General features: G+C 44.5%; 1 protein-coding gene across 1 annotated transcript; it reads left to right on the top strand.

Moving 5' to 3' along the window:
• The first annotated feature begins 8,280 nt into the window (after nucleotides 1-8,280).
• On the top strand, nucleotides 8,281-9,631 carry LOC100671323 (free fatty acid receptor 2-like). The gene has a single exon (XM_003420801.3). The coding sequence runs from the start codon at nucleotides 8,600-8,602 to the stop codon at nucleotides 9,587-9,589; it is 990 nt and encodes a 329-aa protein (XP_003420849.1). The 5' UTR covers nucleotides 8,281-8,599; the 3' UTR covers nucleotides 9,590-9,631.
• Nucleotides 9,632-9,874: the final 243 nt, after the last annotated feature.

Raw genomic sequence — 9,874 nt, 5'->3', positions numbered from 1 at the left:
CTACTGTATGGATGCCTCCATAACTTTTATTTGACCATACCCTTTAGTGGTGGGGGTAGGTTGTTGCCAGTCTTTTATCATCACGGAAAACAAACAAATGCAGTGATGAACATCCTTAAACATACTTCTTCATGTTCATGGGAAAGTATATCCATATAATAAATTTGTAGACATCAATCCACTGGGTCCAATGGCATAGGATTTTTAATTTTGAAAGACACCATCAAATTGCCCCCTAGAGAAGTGTCCAAGTAGCAGGGGAGAGAGAGTAGTAGACGATGACATGGCAGAGTGATGGGGAGAAGCAACTGGCATAGTGACAAGTAGGTCACAGTAAAGATTTTGACAAGATAGATGGGTAGCCACTATGGGATTTTGTATAGGATAGGAGGGACAAGACTTACTTATGTTTTAAAAGAACCATTCTGAATGAGTGCTGTTTGAAGAACCGATTAAAGGGGGCAACACTGGAAGAAGGAGGACCAGAGAGATTACTAGAGGAACACAGGTGAGAGATGGTGATGGTACCACGAACCAGGGTGGTAGAAGTTGTTGTTGTTGTTGTTGTTAGGTGCCGTAGAGCCGGTTCGGACTCATAGCAACCCTATGCACAACAGAACGAAACACTGCCTGGTCCTGCGCCATCCTTACAATTGTTGTTATGCTTGAGCTCATTGTTACAGCCACTGTGTCAATCCACCTTGTTGAGGGTCTTCTTCTTTTCCGCTGACCCTGTACTCTGCCAAGCATGATGTCTTTCTCTAGGGACTGATCCCTCCTGACAATATGGCCAAAGTATGTAAGAGGCAGTCTTGCCATCCTTCCCTTAAGGAGCATTCTGGCTGCACTTTCTGGATGATGTCATACTGTGGGGGTTTGAGTGTTGCTGTGATGCTGGTATTCAGATACCAGCAGGGTCACCAATGGAGGATAGGTTTCAGCTGAGTTTCCAGACTAAGACAGACTAGGAAGAAGGACCCGGCAGTCTACTTCTGAAAAGCATTAGCCAGTGAAAACCTTATGTATAGCAGCAGAACACTGTCTGATACAGTGCTGGAAGATGAGCCCCCCAGGTTGGAAGGCACTCAAAAGATGACTGGGAAAGAGCTGCCTCCTCAAAGTGGAGTCAACCTTAATGATGTGGACGGAGTAAAGCTTTTGGGACCTTCATTCACTGATGTGGCACGACTCAAAATGTGAAGAAACAGCTGCAAACATCCATTAATAATCGGAACCTGCAATGTACGAAGTATGAATCTAGGAAAATTGGAAATCATCAAAAATGAAATGGAACTTATAAACATCGATATCCTAGGCATTAGTGAGCTGAAATGGACTGGTATTGGCCATTTTGAATCTGACGATCGTATAGTCTACTATGCTGGGAATGACAACTTGAAGAAGAATGGTGTTGCTTTCATCGTCAAAAAGAATGTTTTGAGATCTATCCTGAAGTACAACACTGTCAGTGGTAGGATAATAACCATATGCCTACAAGGAAGACCAGTTAATACGACTGTTATTCAAATTTATGCACCAACCACTAAGGCCAAAGATGATTTTTATCAGCTGCTGTAGTCTGAAATTGATCGAACATGCAATCAAGATGCATTGATGATTACTGGCGATTGGAATGCGAAAGTTGGAAACAAAGAAGAAGGAACAGTAGTTGGAAAATATGGCCTTGGTGATAGAAACAATGCCAGATATCGAATGATAGAATTTTGCAAGACCAACGACTTCTTCATTGCAAATACCTTCTTCCACCAACATGAACGGCAGCTATACACGTGGACCTCATCAGATGGAACACACAGAAATCAAATTGGATACATCTGTGGTAAGAGATGATGGAAAAGCTCAATATCATCAGTCAGAACAAGGCCAGAGGCCATCAATCGCTCATATGCAAGTTCAAGCTGAAACTGAAGAAAATCAGAGCAAGTTCACGAGAGCCAAAATATGACCTTGAGTACATCCCACCTGAATTTAAAGACCATCTTAAGAATAAATTTGATGCATTGAACACTAATGACCGAAGACCAGGTGAGTTGTGGAATGACATCAAGGACATCATCCACGAAGAAAGCAAGAGGTCATTGAAAAGACAGGAAAAAAAGAAAAGACCAAGATGGATGTCAGAGGAGACTCTGAAACTTGCTCTCGAATGTCGAGCAGCTAAAGCAAAAGGAGGAATTGATGAAGTAAAAGAAGCGAACAGAAGATTTCAAAGGGCGTCTCGAGAAGACAAAGTAAAATATTATAATGACGTGTGCAAAGAGCTGGAGATGGAAAACCAAAACGGAAGAACACGCTCGGCGTTTCTCAAGCTGAAAGAACTGAAGAAAAAATTCAAGCCTCAAGTGGCAATAGTGAAGGGTTCTATGGGGAAAATATCAAATGATGCAGGAAGCATCAAAAGAAGATGAAATCCCAAAGACAACTCATCAGACATGGAAGGGACTGGACAATGGGTTGGAGAGAGACGCTGATGAAGAGTGAGCTACTTGTATCAGGTGGACACTTGAGACTGTGTTGGCTTCTCCTGTCTGGAGGGGAGATGGGAGGGTAGAGAGGGTTAGAAACTCGCAAAACCATCACGAAAGGAGAGACTGGAAGGAGGGAGCAGGCTGACTCATTACAGGGAGAGTAAGTGGGAATATGGAGTAAGGTATATATAAGCTTATATGTGACAGACGGACTTGACTTGTAAACTTTCACTTAAAGCACAATGAAAATTATTAAAAAAAAAAAGAAGAAGATGAAAGGAATACACAGAGTCATTATACTAAAAAGAATTAGTCGATGTTCAACAATTTCAAGAGGTGCCATATGATCAGGAAGTGATGGTACTAAAGGAAGAAGTCCAAGCTGTTCTGAAGGCATTGGCGAAAAACAAGGCTCCTGGAATTGATGGAATATCAATTGAGATGTTTCAACAAACAGATGCAGCACTGGAGGTGCTCACTCGTCTATGCCAAGAAACATGGAAGACAGCTTCCTGGCCAACTGACTGGAAGAGATCCATATTTATGCCTATTCCCAAGAAAGGTGATCCAACCGAATGTGGAAATTATAGAACAATATCATTAATATCACACGCAAGCAAAATTTTGCTGAAGATCATTCAAAAACAGTTGCAGCAGTATATTGACAGGGAACTGCCAGAAATTCAAGGCAGTTTCAGAAGAGAACGTGGAACCAGGGGTATCACTGCTGATGTCAGATGGATCCTGGCTGAAAGCAGAGAATACCAGATGGATTGAATTATGTCCCCCCAAAAATGTGTGTATCAATTTGGCTGGGCCATGATTCCCATTATTGTGTGATTTTCCTATATGTTGTAAATCCTGCCTCTATGATGTTAATGAGGGAGAATGGGCTGCAGTTTTGTTAATGAGGCAGGACTCAATCTACAGGATTGGGTGTGTCTTGAGGCAATCTCTTGAGACACAAAAGAAAGAAGCAAGCAGAGGGACAGGGCGACCTCATTCCACCAAGAAAACAGTGCCAGGAGCAGAGCATGTCCTTTGGACCCGGGGTTCCTGCGCAGAGAAGCTCCTTGTCCAGGGGAAGACTGAGGAGAAGGCCGACAGAGGGAAAAAGCCTTGCCCTGGAGCTGACACCCTGAATTGGGACTTTTAGCCTACTTTATTGAAAAGAAATAAATTTCTCTTTGTTAAAGCCATCCACTTGAGGTATTTCTGTTAGAGCAGCACTAGGTAACCAAGAGGCTGGCAGTTCCTCAGAAACCTGAACGTAGAACTGCTATATGACCCAGCAATCCCCATCCTGGGTATATACCCAGAGGAAGTGAAGGCAGCAGGAATGCCAACAGAAACCCGTTCACCAATGCTCATAACAGCACTTTCCACAATAACCACAAGGTAGAAACAACCGAAATGTCCATCAAGAGATGAATGGATAAACAAAATGTAGTATATATACACAATGGAATACTACTGATCCATAGAGAGAAAGGAAGTCCAGGTGCATGGATGAACCTTGAAAACACCATGCTAAGCAAAATAAGTCAGTCACAAAAGGGCAAATATTATATAATCTCACTTAAATGAAACAAGCAAATATAGAGAAGCCAAAGATTAGTAGTGGTTACCAGCGGTGGTGGGGACCGGTAAAGGGGAGTTTTTTTGGGGGAAACATTGAGTTTATGTTAAAAGTGGTGCAACGATTTGGAAAAAAGTTAGCGAGGGTGGTTACACAGCTCGAGAATGCAATCAGCGTCACTGAATTTTACATGTAGACGTTGCTGAGATGGCACACATTTTGTTATGCGCATTTTAACCACAGGCAAATTTTTAAAAATCACCAAAGGAATACAGTTGAACTGCTGTGGGCTGAGCTGTACAGGAAACCTAGCTATAAAGCAAATGAGAGCACGAGTAGCAAACCCACTTCCCTGGCTGGATCCATGTTTCTCCTCTTTGTTTCCCCTGTTAGTACATACAGCTGTGTCACAGCCACCCTGTGTTCGGTGTCTCACTTCTGACCTTCACTCTGTCTGTTGTTGCCGGATACTGAAGAGGACAGTATGGCTCTATGTGGGTTGGTGTTGCCGGAGGGGGGTTATCAGGCTCTGATTGGTTACAAAAGCTTATAGAGACACAGCAAAGACCAGGGGAGAAAGATAAGATCAGCAGATGAGAGAACAGATCTTCAAACTAAAGTCAGCACTTTCAAGCTCTGTCCTGGGACCTCTTATCATGGACCACAAGTTTGAGCAGCCTGACCTCATCTTCTATACCTAACCACATTGGCCCCATTTCTGTTTGTCTGACTCAGGGAGCAGGTTCCCACTGCAGGACTTTAGCGCTCGCTGTTTCCTATACTGGAAAAGCTCTTTCACATGGCTGGTGGCTTCTCATCAGTTCAAATATCCCTTCTCAGACCAGGCCTTTCCTGACAACTCTATCTAAAAACTTTCATACTGGTCCCTCTCTCGATTTTCTTGTTTTACTTCCTTCATCAAACCCATTGCTGTCAAGCTGATCCCAACTCTTGGCGACTCTATAGGACAGAGTAGAACTGCCCTTGGTTAGCAGCTGTAGCTCTTAACCACTGTGCCACAAGGGCTTCACTTCCTTCATAGGTCATATCACTTGAAATTATCCAGTTAGTTGGTTTATTGGTTTACTGTCTGTCATGTTCACATATATTCCCAGTGCCCAGAGCGGTGTCTTGCACAGAGTAAAAGCTCAAAGTATTTCATGAATGGAAAGTAGAGTGATTGTGAATGATGTGGCATCATGGAGAGGAACCTCACATGAATAAATATTATGAATGAATCTGACTTAGACTTAATATGTTGCACTGCCCACTCCCATATACTTCTGCAAACCAACTTAGTTTGAATCCTCCCTTCTACTCCAGTGACCCTAGGGACCCCAGCACCAAAGACGAACTAATATCCATGACTCGGATGCAGAATGGAGATAAAGGGGCAAAAAAGTATGTTCTGACCTCAGTGGCAGGCCAGCAATCTCTGCTTGAATCATCACCTAGCAAGCTTTTACAGGCGCATCCAGCTTGCAACTTCTCATTCCATAGTATTTGAGCGTCTACGATATACAAGCGGAGCCCTGGTGGTACAGTGGTTAAGGCCTCAGCTGCTAACCAAAAGGTCAGCAGTTTGAATTCACCAGTCGCTCCTTGGAAACCCTATGGGGCAGTTCTACTCTGTCCCGTAGGGTCACTGTGAGTCAGAATCAGCTCGAAGGCAGTGGGTTTGGTTTTTTTGGCTTATTATATATCACAGACTGTGTTAGGTATTTTGACTATGGATGAACTTCAAAACAACCACTTTCAGAAGAGTCAATCACATCTATACTCAACCCTAACAGATAAGAAGGGGTGGAATTATCTAAGGAGGAGAAAAGGGGACTATTGAGAGACTCCTGAGGCCTTGGAAATTACCCAGGCACCTCTAGAAGAAAGGACTCTACAGCTCTGCCCTGAAGTGGGAGTCAGCTCTGCATAGTTAAGGATGGGCATGGGGAAAAGAGGGCCGTCTCCCAGTATTTAGGATTATGAGAACACCCTATCTGGTAATATCTGCCTTTCCAGTAAGTTTCTGGTGTTTAATCAAATGCAGATAGGAAAATGCACAAATTAAATTGGTGAGACTAAAAGATAATTGTGTTGCATTCTTTTCATGTGCACCAAGCATCCAAAACAATTTTCTGCATGTTCCTTTTAGGACAAGTGCTGTGTGGGTGAGGGAGGACCACCTAGAAGGAATGTAGAGAGACAACTTGGGTACCCAGGTGAATACTGCTGATCAGTGAGTAAAGACCTAAACGACAAGAGATCCTTTCTAGGGGAGGAGCTTGGCTGAGGGTCACTCCTCTTGGGTCCAGAGGGAAGCACAACAGTCTCTGTCGATAGGGCCAGTGAACCAGTAGTAAAACACACACATTCCCTCAGGAGGGACAAAAGCATTCCCTGTGTCTCCATATCTTCATATTTCTGCCTCAAAGGCACCACCAGAGATGATGGAACAATGTAGACCCTACACAGGTTGGTGAGACAACAACAGTGAGAAGAGAAAACAGCCCAGACTGGGCAAAACTCACTGAGAGAGGGAATGGGTGGACAGGTCATCGCAGAGCCTGCCTCTTCCTGACTCCCCCTTGGGCTCAGGGAGTTTTTCTGGATCATCTGCCTGTGGTCATAATTTGTAAGAATGGACCTGGTGGGCTGGAGGAAGTCAAGCAATGCTTAAGATATTATTCAGCTTCAGCTGGAGCCTCCTGGAAACAGAACAGGAAATTGACCCTGTCAGGGGCCTTAAGAGGAAACACGGGGAAGGAGCTGGTGAAGAAAGAACAGAGGTAGTAAGAAACTCATGCATGTACAAAATGGTTTGGAATAATTGGCCACCAAAAAAAAAAAAAATGTAATAGATTACTTGGAATCCACGAGTAGGAAGAAACCTGAAAGAATAATTGTGATTTGGATTCTGAGAGAGATAAATTAAGTTTGTTGGGGACAGAGTTTTGCGGGGGATCAAGAGGGTCAAGCTGCCTCAGAAAAGGCTCAACTACTCACCTTCCTCTTTTTGACTACGCAACCCTACTACGTATAAAAGCCATGGAAGAGAATGAGGTGGTCCAGTTAGCCAAGATTTCCACCTGCTTCTGAAACCTGACATATTTGAAAAGCCATCATCTGCCTCCAGGATAAGGCAAGGCACCCGATTTGCTTATGCTCAGGGAAGAGGCTTCAGGGATTACAACTTTAAGAAGAGCTAGGATAGAAGGAATGCATGTCTACAAGCTCTTATGAAAAGGGAGGAGTATACGGGGTTTATTCTCTAAGGAAGAGAGTGAAGAGGTCAGAGAAATGGGAAAGGGGCCAGGAAAAGTGTAGAGAGAGATGATGCTTTTGTGGGTCTTGGAAGAGGTGAGAACATGAGTAGAAAAATAGACAAGCTTGGCCCCAACAAGGCAGGGAATCTCCCTGGTCCTCTACCTCTGAGATTCTCAAAGGTAGGAATGAGATATGCAGATGAGTCACCCATAAGTAGTACGCTACCAGATATAGGTTAAAGACTCAAGTTTTATTTTAAATGCCTACAATTTAATGATAAACTAGAGGAAGTTTAAGGCAACTCTTGATTTTCATAAATCTAATGCCTATATGCTTTCTCCAAGAGGAGAGCAAGAGTGAATTTGCAGGTCGTGTATATTAGGAACAGTGACAGCCCTGGTGAAACCAGCGCTTCTTTGTGGTGAAAATGGGTACTGACGGCTAAAGCGGTTAGAGCTGTTTTCCGAGAGTCACATGACTGATCTGAACCATGGCTAGGATTTCAATCCTTTTGCCCAGGTCAGGCCCCTTCCATTACCCCACCCAAACCTACAGGTTTTCTTTGAAAGGCTCGACATGGAATCAAGAAGCTTGAACATCCGGAGCTAACCTTAGGCTTAAGCTACTTTTCTCTCAGGCTTAGCCAAATTCCCATTTCCAGAGCTAAAGCTGAGAGTCTTGTGTTCAAGTGCACTGATGCTGGGAGAGAAAAGAGGCAAAGAGAGAAAAATGCCATAGCTGGGCTAAGAGTGTAGAATATGAACTTGGGAAACTCAGAGATAGTCTCAGTTTCCTGGCTCCTCCTGATAAAATAACTGTTTCCTCAGTTCATTAAAAATATCCTCAGTTAATGTATCCATTTAATTATCAACAGAGCACCTACTATGTGCCAGGCATAATTCTAGGTACTAGGGCTGCAGTGCTGAACAAAACAGGGGATGTCAATGTCTTCCTGAGTTTCCTTTTCTAGTGGGGTCTTGGAGACTTCACAACTTTTTTTGTGTAGACTTCTGGGACATCAAAATGCTTATGGAAGCAACTTTTTCCCTGGTGGGGTGGAAATGCTCAGGAGGAGGGTGCTAAAGAAGGAATCTGGTAGGTAAAAAAGGCAGCCTCTTTGTCCATGACACACAATGGCAAACATAGGAAGCTCAACAGTTGCCAGCTGGAAGGGTGCGCAAAGAAGCTCAGATGGATTCACTTTGGTCTGGCATTGGGAAGCCCATGATCAGAGAGGATTCTGACTTCACCTTTTGTCTCCTCAGGAAAGATGGCCCTGGGTTCCAGAAGCCTGGCGGCTCTCTTTGTCTATATCATATCGTTTCTCATTGGTCTTCCTGCCAACCTGCTGGCCCTGAGGGCCTTTGCCAGGCGGCTCCGTCAGCCCCACCCTGCACCCATCCACATCCTCCTGCTCAACCTGACGCTGGCAGACCTCCTCCTCCTGCTGCTGCTGCCTTTCAAGATGGTCGAGGCTATGTACAATTTCCACTGGCTCTTGGGCGACATACTCTGCGCCCTCACTGGCTATGGCTTCTACAGCAGCATCTACTGCAGCACGTGGCTCCTGGCAGGCATCAGCATCGAGCGCTACCGCAGTGTGGCTTTCCCAGTGCACTACAAGCTCTCCCGCCGGCCGGTGTATGGAGTGATGGCTGCTGTGGTCTCCTGGGTCTTGTCTTTGGGACACTGTAGCATTGTGATCATTGTCCAATATTTACCAACCAGCGATACAGTAAATCATGCCAAAGAGCTCCCTGCCTGCTATGATAAGTTTACTAAAGAGCAGCTGGACTTGGTAGTCCCTGTGCGGCTGGAGCTCTGCATGGTCCTCTTCCTCATCCCCGTGGTGGTGACTATCTTCTGCTATTGGCGCTTTGTGCGCATCATGCTCTCCAGGTCCCAAGTGGGGGCCCAGAAGCGCTGGAGAGCTGTGGGGCTGGCTGCTGTGACTCTCTTCAATTTCCTGGTCTGTTTTGGGCCCTACAATGTGTCTCATGTGGTGGGGTTCTTCAAGAAGCAAAGCGTAACTTGGCGTGCATACGCTGTGTTGCTAAGTGCTCTCAATGCGTGCATTGACCCCTTAATTTTCTATTTCTCCTCCTCACTTGTACGCAGAGACTTTGATAAAGGGTTACAGAGGCTGCAGAATTGGGGTACCTCTCTGTCAGGGTGCTGGAGGAGAAGAACTCAAGAGAGAGCCACAACGAAAGCAGATGAGAGCTTAGGCACAAGCAATGTCATCTTCACAGGAGACTAGGTTTTCCAGTTTGGTGTTACATAGTTTGGCGGGGGAGATGCATAAAAAGCTGAAAAATGACATAGAACTGGGGTAAGTGCTCCTGTTCCCAGTTTACAAGGCAAAGGAGAGCAGTGGGTATCTCAAACCCAACTCATCCACCAGATGAGTGTGTTTTTATTTAGTTCCCTGGGGGTTGATGGCATTTCCTTATTTATGGTTGGTACTGTCTCATGGTAAATTATAAATCCATCTATCCTGAAATATCATAGTCTTGGAATACTTTCTTATTTTATTTTATTGTGC

Source organism: Loxodonta africana, chromosome 11 (genome assembly GCF_030014295.1).
Source record: "Loxodonta africana isolate mLoxAfr1 chromosome 11, mLoxAfr1.hap2, whole genome shotgun sequence".
In the NCBI taxonomy this organism is placed as follows: domain Eukaryota; kingdom Metazoa; phylum Chordata; class Mammalia; order Proboscidea; family Elephantidae; genus Loxodonta; species Loxodonta africana.
Note: the sequence above shows the minus strand (reverse complement) of the source record. Positions and strands in the feature narration are given on the sequence as shown.

Excerpts from the sequence above, each read along its gene's own strand:
- LOC100671323 (XM_003420801.3), top strand. The coding sequence starts at position 8,600 with ATGGCCCTGGGTTCCAGAAGCCTGGCGGCTCTCTTTGTCTATATCATA.